Genomic DNA, 16,648 nt, shown 5'->3' on the forward strand with positions numbered 1-16,648 from the left:
TGGGGAGCAGCAGCCGGGTACTCCTCGTGCCTCTCCTCTGGCTACTCCCGTCAGGATGGATTTATGACTTGAAAAGGGGGGCGGGATTGGAGGGAGGAAAATTGCCTTCAGGAGCCAGAGACTCCACCACAGCCCAGCAAAACACATAAGGAGGCGGTCGGATCGCAAGGCGTGAGCAGCACAGAAGTGCCACTCTGGGATCTGGTGGATCCTCGCACGTAATATGACTGATCTTAAGCCTTTCATCTGCCTTCACAGCGCCAAGCTTCTGGATTTAAGGTAGTTTGCCCGGGACCTGCTTTTGATATGTTGGCCAAGACTCTGCTTTCTCTTGGTCTGTGGCTGCAGTTTGCTGCGGGGCAGAACACACCTAAGGGAGGTGAGTGCTTGATGTTCCCTTCCTGCCTGACCCCTTTGATACCTCCTCTCAAAAGCTTTTTCAGAATAAAAGCTGACTGTTAGTTATCTTGTTGCTTTAGATATTTACTTATAGATCTATGTTACTTTTCATGCATGAAAGAAAATTTGTCTGTTTTTTTTTTTCTGCAATTGGTATGATCATATAGAAAGACACCCAACTCCTCCCTGTTAACTAAGGGCTACTCTATTAAGAGAAGTAAAAACAATATTGATATTATGCTAGTCTTGTTGTTTCTTGCTGATTTCTGTAATTTAATCATTACATTTCCTTGTTAAAATTATTTCTTTTCGTTTTTGCTCTGTGAAAAGAGTATGGGGCAAAGATTATGGGTCAGTGTCCCAGACCTGGCAGTAGGGAAAGGGACAAGGAGGAGGTGAAGGTCTCATTTGTTTCCTGCACTGTAACTGTGCGTGGGTGACTGCTCAGCTCACGCTGTGATGGCCAAGCTCATGAGGCTGGTTTAGGGATAGTGGTTGGGATCCATTGGATCATGGATTCTGTTCCTCAGTGGTCCAAGTTATGGAGCAGGTTCTGCAGAAACTGGCAGGGTATTTTTGCTGCTCCCTGGCACTGTGTTGGGATGCTGCCCCTGGACCGCAGTTATTCCATGCGTTTCTGCTCTATGGAAGTGAACGTGGCAGCTTGCAGCCCAGGCAAACATCCACGGCCAAACAGCAAGAAGGAGAGACAACCACAGAGTTAACGGGGACAGAACATGGTCTCTTTTGGCTGTTAAGTCTCTCTGCTTTGTGAGTTGTTCCACGTACATCAGACACGTGGCGCGTGTTTGGGTCCCAGCTGAGAGCGCAGGGAGCTCTGGAGCAGATGTCCCCTGTCAGCATCCCGGCGAACAGCAGCAGGGCACGTCCGAGCAGCTGCTTTCCCCCTGGAAAACAGCTCCGTGGTGACACTTTGCTCCCATAGCAATCTCCCTGAAACACTTCTTTGTGTGGCTGATCTGCATCCATCAACTGGGTACCAGCTAGAGGGAAACAACAGGATAGTGCCACCTGTTTGCTGTTTTCCCAGGACTTAAGTAAAGTTCAGGCCAGCGGTGACAAAACTGTGCTAAATTCCTCCTCAGCTCCTCAGAAGCTGAGGCCTGACAGCTCGGGAAGGTGTGCTTGGTAGGCAGGGAGATGCTAGTGGATATCCCTTCTCTCAAAATCCCACAGCAAGTGAGGAGTCTTCGTTTGGCATCCTGCCAAACATCCAATTTTCTTTTGCTGGAAAGCAGGGAAACTGCCTAAAACAGCAACCGCTTGCGTAATGCAGAGATTTACTGATCCACAGCCCCGCTTCTGGTTTTGATGACGTCTGTGTTGGATGAAGGACAAAAAACAGGAAGAAAGATGAAGGAACCAAAAAGCTAAACCCAAGGGAAGCATGATGGAGTGTCTGGTCGCTTTATAAGCCCTGCTGCACTCCCTTCCCTTTGGAGCAGACGTTCTGTGGTGTTTTCAGCCCCTTGTCAGTAATTCCAGCGGGATGGGGATTTTGCTCGTCCTGCTCCCTGGTGATGTATTACTTATTCCCCTTGCAAATTGCCAGTGCACGTGACCTTGTTTATGACTCGTGAGCAATGTCCTTTGGTCACCAATCCTCTCCCTGCCAGGCTCAGAAGCCTTCACAGCTGCTTGTTGCAACACTCGGGGAAGGAGACACTGCTCAGGCTGGTGGGGAATGGAGGGGAGAAGGGAAACGGGTGACTTCATGCCAGGAAGAGGCAATCACGTTGCCAAGATCTTCCAGGGTGGCTTGCCAGCCAAATGGCCTCTGCTCCTTCCACTTGAAGGCAAAGCACAAAGCTGGGGCTAAGTCTTTGACTTGCTTCACGCAGCCAGAAGCTCTAAAATCCCCTAGTGCTGTGCCCTGCTGGAATGCTGTTGGGAATCAGGGAGCCTGAGGAACCGGTGACACTTGAAAGTCACTGGTTTGACATTAGGATGAAATTGCGTCCTGCAGTGGGTAAGAAAGAAAGAAAAAAAAGGATTTTTCTTTAATTTTCTGCCCAGTCCTAAATGCCAAGCCAGGGTGTGTGTGCCAGGGCTGTGTGGTGCTGGGTCACACACATCCCAAGTGCCCGCTCCTGCTGCCTGCCAGCATCTCTTAGTCACCTCCAGGTCACTCTAATGTCCTCCCTTTCCAGAGGGTCCATCCTCCTCCTGGTTTTGCTGTCCTGCACCTGCCTCTGAGTTCTCTCCCATTGCTCACCAGGGCTCAGCAACGCCCTGCTCGTTCCTGCCAAGCTCGCTGCTGTCTCGGGGCCTGCCTTAGCATGTCCTTTGCAGAGCTGGCACGGGGAGCTGTTAGCATGATTTTTTTTTTCCTTGGAGCAATTAATTCCCCAGGAGCTTTTCCACTTGGCTGTCTCCAGCCTTGTTCTGGCTCCCCTGCATGACTCCAGCACAAACCCAGTGCGTGTTGCACCAAGTCCACCCATGCCCCAGCGCCCACACTGCTCAGCATCCCACATTCCCATTGCATTGCTGGTAGAGGAGCCCAAATATGTTGGCAAAGATCTATGGTCCAAGGCTTTTTCTCTGCTTTTGCACCTCAAAAGCTGTTAGAAACCAGGAGAACAGCTAAAAGAATCCCCAAAGCATTACTGATATTCCAGATACTAGAAATCTCAAGATCTAAGGTGGTACAAGAAGGAGTTTTCATGCTTCCCACGCACTATTTTATCGAAATGGTAAGAAAATGGGTCATATAATGACTCCAGCCCTCTCTTGCACAGCAGGTTCTCCCTCATATGTTGTGTTCTGCACAAATGGCTTTGCCTCTTCCAAGTGTAGCTCCTAAACCTGAGTAAGAAAGTGATAATATATTCACTGCTTCAGGTTTATGAGAAATTTTCCCACCTTCTGGAATATGTCCCATCTCTGGCTCAAAGCAGAATGTGCTGGGGAGCAGCCTGGTGTGTAACGAGGTGTGTGTGCAACGAGGGTGCCTTGAGCAGAGCCAGTGAGACAGGACCTGCATCCCAGCTTCTGCTTTGGCTCTGCTGTTGTTTCTGTGCCCGAGCGGCTGCCTCCTCCCATGGCCTTGGGCTTGTAGTTTATCTATAATGGATTAATAACACGGCCTTGGCAAAACTACCCTGACATTTCACAAGTCTGTGCAATGCTTTAAGCTCCTGGGTGGATGCAGCATGGAAGTGGGAGCCAGAGCTCCCGTTGTTCCTGCGCTGGCAGGTCCAGGGATCTCTGCTTGTGCCGGATCCCTGCTCCTTCCCAGCCCCCTGTCCCTGTATGGAATACAAGAGTGAAGGGGTGAGCCTGGCGCCGCAGGAAAAGATTTCTCTGTCCTACTTCGGAGGTACTTAGAGTACTTTCTGCTCCCATCTGCTATGCATCTTGGCTGAATTTGGATCAGAGGGATATTGGGCTCTCATCCCTTCCCCATTCCATAAGGAACTGCATTTTCTCAGGAGCCAGACACCAGGGTGAAGCCAAGCATTTCATCCCAGATTTACAGAGTCTCTTGGCTTCTCTCCTCTCCCATTTCATGACTGGGCTTTTTCCTCTAGCTCCCCAAGTAATAACTTGGACAGGGCGGATCCTGCACCTTCAGCCTGGTCCCTCGCTGCAGGAGGATTGAGTGGAGAGAGGGGCAGAATCTGCCCATAAAAGGAGCGATTTCCACAAAGCCAGATTTGACTGTAGCTCTGGGCTTTTGCCAAGAGCCCATGGGCACGTGGAGCTCAGCCGGGCTCCGTTTACCAGGAGTGTCCCTGCAGTGATTCCATGGGGCAGGGCCTAGATAAGGCCGTCCCGCAGGCATGGAAAGCAGCGCGGAACCGGTGATCCAACCCAGGTGACCTCACGGAGCTGCTATGCGGTGGAGCGGAGCTGGAGAGGCTTGTTAACATTTGTCCCTCTTATTGATCCTGCAACCCACCCAGGGTCTGCGAGCTCGGGAGACTTAGGAATCAGCTTGCTGTTCACAGTAGCCATTTTTGGCAATATACTTTGATGCAAAAGGTGCTAAGAGAACTCAATTTTTGAACAGAGGCAGAGGCTGCCGCTGCTCAGCAAAATTATCACAGAATTCTGAGACCTGGCCTGAGGTAACCAAGTTTTCCTCGCAGATGCCCATGCACACATGGGTTCACACCACTAACAACACTTTCTTTTCTTGCTAGGTCCCCTGCCCTCTCTTTCTGGTTCAGAGGGAGACCTCCTCTTCTTGCTGGACAGCTCTGGTAGCGTCTCCAACTATGAGTTTTCCAGGGTCAAAGAATTCATATGGGACCTCATCCGACCTTTCACTTTTGGCCCCAATGATGTGCAGACCAGCATCATCCACATCAGCACCACACCGACCATGGAATTCCCTTTTGACCGCTACCTGTCCAGTGGGACTGTGCAACAAGCCATCCGGGACACTCAGCAGCTGATGGGTGACACTAACACGGGCAAAGCTCTCTCCTATGCTAAGGAAAAGTTCTTCAGCAATGAAGCTGGTGCCCGGCCAGATGTGCCTAAGGTCATGGTTTGGGTGACAGATGGTTTCTCCACCGATGACATCTCTGAACCCATGCAGCTCCTGAAGGACATGGGGGTAACGGTCTTCATTGTCAGCACAGGACGGGGGAATTATTTGGAGCTCTCTGCTGCTGCCAGCCAACCTCCTGAGAAGCACCTGCACTTTGTGGATGTTGACGACCTGCCCATCATCACGAAGGAGCTTCGAGATGCCATCTCAGGTACAGGGAGGCTGGGATGTAGTCACTGGGAATTTGCAATATAGCTGGATGCTTGGAGGCTTTGAGGACGTATGGGACAAATATTTCTATTACAGTCGGAAGCTTCTGTGACTGACTGAGATATGTTCCCTTCTGCAGCCCTCTAGGTGAGCTGAGCTTGTGTTTGTGTTCAGCGCAAGTAGCACAGGCAGCACGTTGTCTGGATTCCTTTACAAACCACAAGACTTTGAAAGGAATTATGTGGGTCACTGACTTCCCTGCAATTCAAGCCAGGCATGAAAATGCACGAGGCCTCAGCTCCTACCTGCACAGGTTAATTGTTAGCTAAACCAGGGAGTGGTTTAGCTGCAAAAGAAGAGGCTGTTGCCTATGAGAGCAACCTGTTCAGGCCCCAGTGAGCCCAGTTTTCATATTCAGAGTCATTTTTTCTCTGAAATGCTGCCTGTCCACGAGTCCTGTGGAAGCAGAGGACACAAATAGGTTGAACACGCTGTCTAGGGTAGGTCTGACTTCCTCAGCCTACCTTCATGTGCAGGCACAGTGGCTGGCACAGCACACAGCTGACTCCTGCCTCTTAGAGGCTGGCAGTTGGTGTTCTTTTGCCAAAAGCAATTAAGAACGGTGGTTGCTATCAGCATTAAGGCTGTAGCGAGGAATGTTTCTGTTCCATAAACCCCTTGTTACAACGTGTTCTGCATAGGCCAGATCTATAGCCTGGCTTGGCTAGCGCAGCCCTTGGCAGAAACTCCCAGCCCCGACTTGTCAGGCTGCGGCGTCCAGCTGCTCCCTCTCTCGTGCCTGCACAGTTACGGCCGCTGCTGCGCACGGAGCAAGAAATCTGATTTTCAGCAGTCTTAAGCATCCAGGAAAGGGCCTAACAAGGCCCCAAAGGCACAAACTGGAGTGAGGACAGGCTTTGGGCGCCGGGAGGGATGCCTCATGCTGAGCTGCACGTTGCACTGCGTGTCCTCTCTGCAGTGCCATCGCCCTGGGTGTGTCCGTGGTTGCCAAGCTGGGTTCTTGCCTCAGTCTCCAGATGCCTCTAGATTTGTTTGGAAAGCAGAGTGAGTTACTATGGCTTTGCAGACTTTCCATTCTGGAGCTTCTTGCTCCTTTGAAAATCCTGTTTTAGTTCCCCACTTGGCTTCTGCCGTATGTGAGTTGGTTAAAGCTGACTTTGGTATGTCCAAGTAACCCTTTGCACAGAATCCTCTTAATGTAGCAATTAAATTTTCAATCACTGTCATTTAGAAAATAGCACATGGGGACTGTGTTCTCCTGTGATCATCTACCTCTCTCCTGTATGAGGTTGGGGCAATAGCAGTTCTTCTACTGTATCAGGTGCTGCATAGACACCTGATAAGTGCCAGATTTTTTTTTTTTTTTTAGTGTTTCTGTTGTTTCAACTTCTAGTGTATCCTGCATCCAGGTAGTATAAAATAGCCTAAGAAATGAGAAACAGCTGTGAATCCTTGCAGCAAAAGATCAGCTTAAAGGTCATAAGACCTGAAGAAGTAACAAATAGTTGTACTTGAGGGCAGAGTTCTCCAAAACCACCCCGTTTAAAACTTTCTAGCCTGGGATTTTAATGGAAGGTGAGATTCTCACATTAATCTGGAGGCTGGTGCTTTAAGCAAAACACCAGATATTGATACCATCACATGCCTTAGCCTTAATAATGCCATATATTATCACCCTTCCCTGCCTGGAGGAGGAATTCCCCATTATCACCCTTTTGCTTGCACCCCTAGGAAGTTAGGGACAAATGGGATCCTTGGCAGGGCAAGAATCAGGCCTTTCCAAGTCTGGAATGGCCCAGACTGGTTTAATTATCACTGCTATCTTATCACAATCTCTCTCTGCAAAACTCCGCTGTGTAAAAGCGTTTTTGTAGATGCACAAAGGAGCCTTGTTAAGAAATGAGCAGTTTCCCTCCCTCCATCTCCTGTGAGGAAGGGTGTGTGTTCATCCCCACTCCGTAGACGTGTCCACACAGCGGTCCCTGGCCACAGAGCCCTTATTGTCTCAGGTAGACCAAGAACCCGCCATGCAACGCTTTGAACCCCGCCAAGAACACACCATGAAGGAGTTTGAACTCTGCCGCTGTATCTTTTATTAGGTGTAGAGGCATTTATATAGGGGCTGCTCAGTCAAGAAGCGTTTTGTTTGCCCTCAAAGAGATCTGAGCAGGCAAATAACCAAACGAGCTGTTACAGCTAAGTCTGAGCCAGCATGGAAGCCACTACTAGGACATGGTGACAAAAGGGAAGTTCCTTAACTTTCCAAATTGCAACCCTGGCCACTATAGGTTCTTCTGAGGCCAAGAAATGGGATGTCTCTGCCTCAGTTTGCTGTTTTGAGAATGTGGTGGGTGCTGGAATGGAGAAGTTGAGTCTCGGAGATGGCAGCACAGTAACACAACTGCACAGAAAGGAAAAAGGCAGGGACTGGGGATGGATTTTCTCTTTTGTGCCTGATGCTGGCCACGGCCACAGCTTATTGCCCATCTATTTTCTTATTTATTCCGTTCCAGCTCCTTTATATGGTAAAGGCATCTGCAGCAGGACAACCAGGAGCAGAGTGAGTGGTTGAGGCCTGTGTGCAGCAGGTCCCTCAAGGCACTTCACCCTGACACTTTAACTGGCCTGATTTATTCACAGTGTCTGTGGGTTGTGCCTCCAAGGGGATTTTTTCCATTCCTGGGCTCCTTGGCACACAGGCCGGTTCCCCGTTGCCGGGTCCTTCGTGACGTGTCCACCAGGAGCTGCTCGCAGTACCTCAGGCTCCATGGCGGCCTCCACCCTCCCTCTCCTCCACACACAGCAGGGTGGAGGGCCCCGGCCGCGTGTGGAGCTGGGCACGGAGAAGGGGAATGTCCCTGCCTGCCTGGGAGAGCCAAAGAACAGCTTAGAGGAAAAAATGAGGCCGTTCCACTTGATTGAGGGAAGTTGGCAGGGAGGCCAGTAGCGCAGAGGAGCGCGGGTCTTCCCCCGCTCAAGGACAAGCCTGAGAGCGTTTGGTCATTCTGCTGTAGGTCTGGGCAGATTTACGTTCTTTGGTTTGCCCCTGGGTGATGGGTAGCTACTGAGAGCTACTTACTGCACCCTAAAGTAATTAATCTTGAGCTAGACGGCAATCGGGAGGTGTTAGAAGTGATGCTATGCAGAGCAAAGGCACTTCTGTAGGGCTTTTGCATGCTTTTAAACACTGTCAGCAAATAGTCTCTTAATGTCTTCATTTGCCACTTCCACTGAGCTGGAACAAAGCCCTTTGGAAGGGCAGGGAAGAGGGGAATCTCACCCAAGATGGGCTCCAATGACCAAATGTGGCCAAAGAGTAAAGTCATAGAGGAAGCTGGGGAACTGCAGGACTTCAGTGTCCACAGATGACATTTGCGGTCTGAAATACAAAGAGAGCATCGGTCTTGATGACAAGCTTCAATATAGGGAGAGGCAAGACAGCACAAGAATGTCTCTGAACATTGAATGTCATGGAACAATGGGGCTCTGTGACACAAAGGGGCTCTGTGACCCTCTGTGGAGGATGACTTCAGCTGGGATGAATGCAGCACGCAGAGTAGTGCTGGCCTGCACCCAGTTGTTGCTTCTTCCTGCATTAAGGCAAAGAGCAAACGTGTCCTTCCCACTCTGGGCTACTTCGCGTGGTCAATAAAATGTTTTGTTTGGTTTGGCTAGGAGATGGTTTCCACTCGCATCTTGGGGTGAGCTGTCCCCAAGGATTTAGGCACCTGGACACTGACTTCTGTCCGAGTAGCAAGGTTCATTCATCTGGAGGTGGTAGGAAGGGGGAAGAAGGAAAATCACTTATCTCCCAAGCAGCTTCTGCAGCTGAGACTGCAGCAGGCAGTGGCAGTGTGTTGCTAAGTGTAGGAAAGTGCCTGTCTGGCCAAAAACAGTAGCTCCCACAACTGTGGGGCAGTGGTGGCTGCCCAGAACCTGCTGGATGCTCCAGAGTTGTTCATGGCTGGCACAGGGTAGGCTTGGATTGCCTGTGCAAGGACCCAGCTGCACTTAGGTGATTTTAGCTGCTATCTCTGTTGATATGGGCAGTTGCACCCAGAAGGGCCTGTCTTTCGGATGTGTTTGTGTTGTGTGTGTAAATGTCTGTAGTGATTTCTTGCCACTTCTCCCCCAGATGCCATCCAAGCCAATCGGCTTCGCGCAGTGGATGTCACCTCAAGCAGCTTCCGTCTGGTGTGGCCCAAAGTCCTCTCCCAAGAAACTGGCTACTACACCCTGGAATATTCCCCAATAGATGATCCATCAAGAAAGAGGACAAAGCAAGTGCCTGGGGCTCACACTACCCTTGTGCTGAGCGATCTTCCACCAGAAACCACTTATCAGGTGGCCCTCATTCCCGAATCCAACGTGCACTACATCCCTCCCCAGACAACAAAGGTTACGACGCTGGCAGGTAAAACATGCCCAGCCCTGAGCAGGTGGGAGGGCACCACAGAACTGAGCATTGCGGATAGAAAGCAGCCAGGACTGCACCCCACTCCCTCATGATGTGACTGGGACAGGTAGATGGATCCATGCAGATGCTTATGATCAGGACAGAATGTAACAAGTAGGTAGCATCTTTGTGCTGGTAATCCCCAGCGCAATTTCCTTAGGTTCTCTGGACTGCCCAGAAAAGTGTGTCAGGTCTCATGCCCATAAAATGCCCTTCAAGCCTTAAAATCTCGATGTATTGGGGAAAGCAGAGCCCAGAGCTCTTCCTGCCTCAGTATGATGGTCGAGCAGCAGCAGTGTTGCACTGCATGGGTTACTGATGGGGAGAGTTTTTACTCCCATAGCCTGAGCAGGTTTTACGGGAACTAGAGATTGTTGTTTCCTGCTCAAACAAGCACATGCTGCTTCTCCAGGCCCATGTATCCACTGCTGGGAAATCCCTCTGCAAGAGCAGGTAACACTTAGAGCAAGAGCTGGCCCCTGTAAGCAGACTAGTCATTTGAGCAAGAAAAATAACTCAGACTTACGTTGGATGGCAACATTAAAAAAAAATAGTTATACATCTAAAATAAGAGGGGAGTGACAATGCCAAGATCAATTTGCACATCAGCTAATCTTTTTGCACACATCTGGCTAAGTAGTTTGCTGCTCTGTACTCACTGTCTCCACTCAGTGGATGGAGAAACCATTTTCTTAGAGCTGAGCAGGGTTGTGCTGACATAGATGACCACAAACATCTAGTTGCTGAATAGATTTTATTCCACCTCCTAGAAGACAAATAGAGTGCAAGGCAACTATAGTCTTCTGAGAGCATTCTGATGCCATGAATTACACACTCACTTGTGTGTTTTTATGCTGTTTGCAGAGGAGATCAGTCCAGCTCAGGTTCTCATCTCGGAGTCCAAGCCACACAGCTTCCACGTTAGCTGGGCTCCCACCCCGGACAGCGTGACGGGTTATCAGATCCTATACGGGCCGCTGCCTGGGAACTCGGTGAAGCTGCTGGAGGTGGATGGCACACAAAACAGCACCGTGGTGGAGAACCTGGCACCCAACAGCACCTATCTCGTGACAGTGACTGCCATCTACAAATCGGGAAAGGAGAAATCCCTGTCCGCTAAAGCCTGCACTCAGGAAGGTGAGCGAGCAGCATCCTCTGCTGATGGGTCACTGCATGGCCACAGAAAACCTCTAAAGTGTGCCCATCTCTGCCCTGCTGATTCAGAGGTCCCTAGATTTCCCTAAAAAACTGCCCTTTCCCTCCTCTCTTTTTACTTTCTGTGCTTTGGTGTGATCTAGCATCGTGGGGGTAGAAGTCTCATCAGCAGAAGCTTCTACTCTGAAAAGCTACCTGTAAAAATACTTCAGGAGGCAAATTCCAGCTTTAACCAGGACTCAAGAACAAAGAGTGCTGGGGTTGAACACAGCTGCCTAGGATCTGAGAGGCAGCCAAACAGAGCCAACATTTGGTGCTGGTACCAGCACAAAGTTACGGACTAATTAAGAGCATCCTGAGCTCCTCCAGTATGGAGATATGAAGAGATGAGGAGATATGAAGAGATGATTGTTGGGAGGGACAGTTCTATACACATGGCTCCAGTAACGTGGCTCTTCTCCCTTCTCTAGAGGGCTTCAAGGTGAGGCACCTTCGCTTTGAGAACATGGGCCCCAACACCGTGAAGGCCTCCTGGGACTCTGCCGACGGGAAGGTCCTCGGTTACCGAGTGAGGTGCCGGCGGCAGACCGGCCCTTCCTCCCTCGTGAGCGTTTCGCCGCAGACCCGCAGCGTTCTCCTCACGGACCTGCCTTCGGGCACCACCAGCAAAGTCTGCGTGAAGCCCGTCTACAAGAACCAGCCGGGCAAGGGGCTGTGCCGCACGCTGCTCATGCAGCCAGGTGAGCTGGGGGCAAAGCGGTCCATGTGCTAGGGACAGCTGTCCCTAAGGGGACAGAGCTGCTGGAGACTCAACGCAGCCCTCAGGGCTGAAATATTCTGTGCTCAGGAGCTAAATTCTCAGGATAGCTTCACCACAGCTATCCACTCGAGAGGAAATGTTCAAAACTGGACTGCTTTCCCCATTTCTGAGAGAAACGCTCCTCCTGGTGGAATTAGGTTTGCGGACAAGAGCAAAAGTATCTGTTGGAGACTGTCTTGCAAACACTTTTGGGTAACAAGATAGGGGAGACTCTTAAAAACTGGCCTGGGCATTAGAAGCTCTGGTTAGAAGTTTCTTGAACTCTGCTCTGCACTTTTCACCTTGGGAGGCATTTCTCAGGCTAAATACCAACCACAGGGAGTAAGACACAAAGCACCTGCCTTCCTCCTTCCACTAGCCACAAGCCACTTACTGTGATATTGCACAAAGATGCCCAATAGGCCGAAGGGAGAGCTGAAAAGCAGCTGTGGGGCAGTGCAGACCCAATAAGAGGCCAGAGCACTGGGGAAAAGGAGGACAAGGAGGGGATCTCTGACTTGGTCCCATCTGGAGAGCAGGCAGACCAGCTGATGTTGTACTTTTTGTGTTCTTTCCAGCTACAGAAGCCCAAGGATATAAGCACAGGGCATGACAGGCACTGAAGTGAACTGATCCCCCACGGGGCAAGGGGAAAAGCTTGGACAAGAAGGAGGGATCTGGGGAGGAAGCTGGAAACCTCACAGATCATCTCCCGGCCCGCACCGTGGATGGAGTTGAATCAACTGTGGGTGGTTGTGGAGCCTGAGGGCTGTCCTTGTAGTGAAGCTCACCCAAAAGATCAAGGTTTGCCTTGGCTGGATTGAACAAGCAACCTGACTGCTAGATCCCAAATCTGTACCCTCTCTTATGTAACTATGCCTGACAAATAGCAAAGAAAAGGCAGAGGGATGAATCCTCATTATTGTATGCTTGCTTCCTGTTCTCTATTTATTAAATGTTGATACAATTTTATTTTTTCAGCCTAGGAGCATATTCAAGATTCGATAGTTTATTGCACTAGCCTTTTATTCTGGGCACTTGCGTTAAGTGAAAGGATACAAGTAGCCAAATCCATTCCTACTGTCAAGAACCACCACATTGATGTACTTAACAAGGAGCAGCTTTCCTCTGGCTCATCAGTATCATCCCGTAGGCAACCCCAATTAGCCACCCCAGAAGAATGGCCATTTCCAGAGTGGAAGAGAAAAGCATTAGAAGAAAGAAGAATAACCAAATACAAAAATGGACGGTGCATGGAGATCAAGCCCAAACCAAGGGATTTCAGAGAAGAGGACTAAATGAGGTCATTAACCTCTTGATGTTTGGCCTGAAGATGGGGTGGCAGCCTGGGGGGACAGTGTCTGCCCTCTGTATCCTTGAGGCTTTTCAATACTGTTCCATTCCCCCTCTCTGCTGCAGTTCGAAGTATTCAGACCCCTCAAGTCATCTGCCTTGGGTTGTGGTGGCATCAGTGGACATATGTTCTCTCTCTGCTTGCTCTATTTTAAGTTTTTTGCTTATTTGTCTTACATGTGGAGCTTTTTTTAAAAAAAAAAGCTGTGCTGTACATTTGGAGAGCCCCTATGCAATGTCACTTCATCCTGCAAACCCTCCGTAAGTGCTTACAGGTTATTTAAATCAGTTCCTTTTGGAGTGGGGAGATACTTTGTTACTGACCTTGTCTCCCTTGGGCTAAACTTGACCTGTGTAAAGCTAGGGAGTATTTGCCTTGGGCTGTCTCCTTGTGCAGAGGATGGATGGGAGGGAGGTGCGTCACCCGTTAGCTCAATGAGGAGTTTGTGCAGGAATTGTGTTCTCCTCTGGAATGTGGCTTGGTGACTGATCAATCTGAAGAGCAGCTACAGTGAGGGAAAGACAGAGCCTCTGGAATCTCTCCTGATCTCAACATTGTCCTGTTCATCTTGCTGTAGAACAGAGATCATTTAATTATGCAAAACTCCCTGCATAGTTTACTATTCAGTAACATTCCCTTCCCCGCATTTTAATGCATCCTTTTGAAGAAGCCATTAAATATACAACACAAGAGCGATTGAGTTGGAATGGTTACTTTGTTCTTGTTAGCTGTAAGGACAAATCTTTTAAGTGTAGCTAAGGACAGGTATGGATTAAAAAGCTGGTATTCATCTCAATTTTAAATGACTGAAAAAAATAGGCATTCTACCCATGACTTCATAGTCTGAATTATACGAAACAATTAATAAATAATTTAGAAATACGTCAGTCCTGCCTTACTAATACCTTGTTTTATGAGGAGCCAAAAAAGTAAATGTCCCTTAAATCTTGGTTGAAGTAGTAGTACTCACAGAAATGTGGCCCTGCTAAGGTAGACAATTAAGTAAAACAGAACTCATTTTAAACTAAAAACCTAATGATTTTTAAAGCTATTCAGGCACTGAATTAGTGGGTGTGATACCCACACACCTTTATAGGAGGAGAGCACAAGTTGTCAGGGCTTTAATAAGAGCTGAATGCTGCCTATGGGGACTCTGAAGAGCTTTGTGAGTAAGTTATTCCCAAGTTTTCTGTATGGTCCTTGCACCTTCTAAGGCATGTGGGCTATTTTTAAAGAATTGATTATATTAATATTAAAGATGAAAGTCTTTAATATTAAAGATATTAAATATTAATATTAAAATTGATTATATGGAACCGCTAGTGTGATCAGTTTCTGTTCTTTGGCAATGCAAAATGCCTTTTCCTTCTTGTATCAACATTACAACCAAGTGCAACCACAACTAGGTTGCATTAATGGCTCAAGGCAGTTGTAGGGAGGGGTGGGAAGGGGCAGACACCCATTTCAGGAACTCAGGTCAGTGTTTTGGAGGAAACAAGAAAGCATAAAGGAAGAAAAGTCTGTTACGGGCCAGCTTTTGAACACAGGAGCTGATGGGGTGGCATTCTACAAATCATATCACTCCAGGCTGCAACATTTTATAGGTGAGCTTTATCTATATTTCTGACTCTTTATACAGCTGCTACAGGTAATTTTCCTTTGGCTTTATTTATATTTTTTCCACAACACAAACAATTAGGAACAGTTTTCATAAAGTAAAATATTCCTCTGCATAAAGCATAAGCACACAGGGTGTTGTGGTTGTTGTTCTGTTTTCTTTCCCTTGTCCTTAGAAAGGTAAATGAACGATCTGCTAGTTTGATAACAAGGGGCCAATTTTGGCAAAAAACCTAAAGGGTTTTTCAAGCCTGGATTTGGCCCATTTAGCTGCTTATGGTGGGTTGGTTGTTTGTTTCCTTTGAAGCCTTCAGTGCGTGAACCTTTCTGCATTATAAGGCTGAAATAGCTGACAATGTCTTCTCCAAGCACAGGTTAATAAAATCTTTCATTAATGTGTGGTGTTACTAGGGGTCCAGCTGGGTGGCTTTCTAATGCTCTTGGAGTTCCTTGGGTGCTGACTTCAGTTCCTGTCTGCAGTTACACGTAGCCTGCAAGCCTTGGCTGCCTCTGAGCGATTCCTTGTTCCTGTGGGCTTCGTAAAGGAACTGGAGCTTCTCATTTCATACCTGCAAAACAAAAGCACTGACACAGAGCAATAACAGCAGGAACAGCTATGACTACACACAAGAAGACACTTTAGAACCATGATATTTCTGACCTTCCCTCACAGAGCTGCTTCTCTACTCTCATCCACACAGTTTGAAGTTCAGAAAAAAAAAATGGCATTACTGTAATATTTCTCACTCTCTTCCTAGTGAAATGCTAGAAAATCCTCATAAAATTCATATTAAAATGCTGGGTGCTTAGGCTGTTAGGGCAAAAGACTCATCCTACCTTCCATGAATGTCCTGAGCTGCTGGAAAGGATGTGGTAGCAGGTGGCAGACTGTAAGGGCTCCAGGAGGAACTGAGTATTCCCCCTGCATTCATCCGAGTTGGAATGTGTGATCTGGCAGCCAAGGAGCCCAGTTTGTGCGAGCGAGAGCGTGACTGTCTGGTTGATGCCGTTGTCTTTCTGCTGCACCTGAATCTGCCAAAGTTTGGCAGAGGCTGGGCAGAATTTGGCCTCCAGGTGGATTTGGGAGACTGAGAGCGAGACCTTTGCCAGCAGCTTTTTTTGGAAGCAGGAGAAAGGGAGCGGGATTGGTAATTCCTTGCACGCTTAACATACGGAGAGCTCCCTTGGTCTAAGAAAGAAGCGGCTCTTTCATGAGAGCAAGTTCGCACTGGGACCTTTGAGTGTGAGAGAGACTTGACTCCAATTACATGTGGAACTCCAAGTTTTGCAGGAAATGACTTGGGAAGCAGCAAATTGTTTTCACTTGCGGCTTCGCTTCCCAGAAGCCCAGCCCCATGGCTGACTGCAGATGCAGAGAAGATTGGGAGACCTAAATTGGTTAGTGCTGGGTATTGGCCCAAAGACGCTACGAGATGATTTGGCTTCAGAAACTGCTCTGCCTCTGCAAGCTGCTTGTTCCCAGGACGCGGCTCTGCGTAGGCTGCATGATAAATCTGTTGCCATCCAGGTCTAAGAGCACTTGAGCTGTCTGTGGTGTCTGGGTCCACGCCGTTTCGATCCGTGTCAAAATTCTGACTTGAGGCAAAACCATCCACCCGCACATGAAGCTTCTGCAGACTTTCTTCCAGCCCATCTATGCTGGGAGACAAGCTGGTTTCTAGACAAGAAAACGTGTTTATTTACAAAGATAGTCATATAAGTCAGCCCTACTAATAACATCCCCAGGGAGCCCTCCAGTAACAGACTGTACTGTGAAAATGGTCTAAGAAAAACACAGTAGAAGGGGGGCTCGGTGTGGGGGCGGGCTGCTCGCAGGGCCTATCCGGGCCTGCCGAGGGGGAGGCCGCGGCCCCCCCGGTCCCCTCGGGTCCCTTCGGGCCGGTACCTGCCCAGGCCCCGCCGGGCGCCGCCATCTTCCCGGCGGCTCCTTAGCAACGCCGCAGCGCTCCGTCGCTAGGGCGCCGTCCCGCCCTAGTTTGTCCTTCCGCGCTGCCCGTCCTCGGCACCGCCGCAGCCAATGAGGCGGCGCCGCGCGCGCCCGTGCGGGCCCGCGTGGGGCGACGGCGCATGCGCGCGGCGGCGCGTGGCGGGGCC

General features: G+C 49.2%; 1 protein-coding gene across 1 annotated transcript; it reads left to right on the forward strand.

Annotated features, from left to right (window-relative positions):
- VWA1 (von Willebrand factor A domain containing 1) lies at positions 1-11,535 on the forward strand. Its single transcript, XM_088536102.1, has 5 exons — positions 1-379; positions 4,569-5,132; positions 9,288-9,566; positions 10,473-10,745; positions 11,234-11,535. The coding sequence occupies exons 1-5, from the start codon at positions 307-309 to the stop codon at positions 11,533-11,535; spliced, it is 1,491 nt and encodes a 496-aa protein (XP_088392228.1). The 5' UTR covers positions 1-306.
- Positions 11,536-16,648: the final 5,113 nt, after the last annotated feature.

Source organism: Tinamus guttatus, unplaced genomic scaffold, assembly GCF_059628265.1.
Source record: "Tinamus guttatus ecotype Peru unplaced genomic scaffold, ASM5962826v1 Tinamus_guttatus_pri_ptg000652l, whole genome shotgun sequence".
Classification (NCBI taxonomy): Eukaryota; Metazoa; Chordata; class Aves; order Tinamiformes; family Tinamidae; genus Tinamus; species Tinamus guttatus.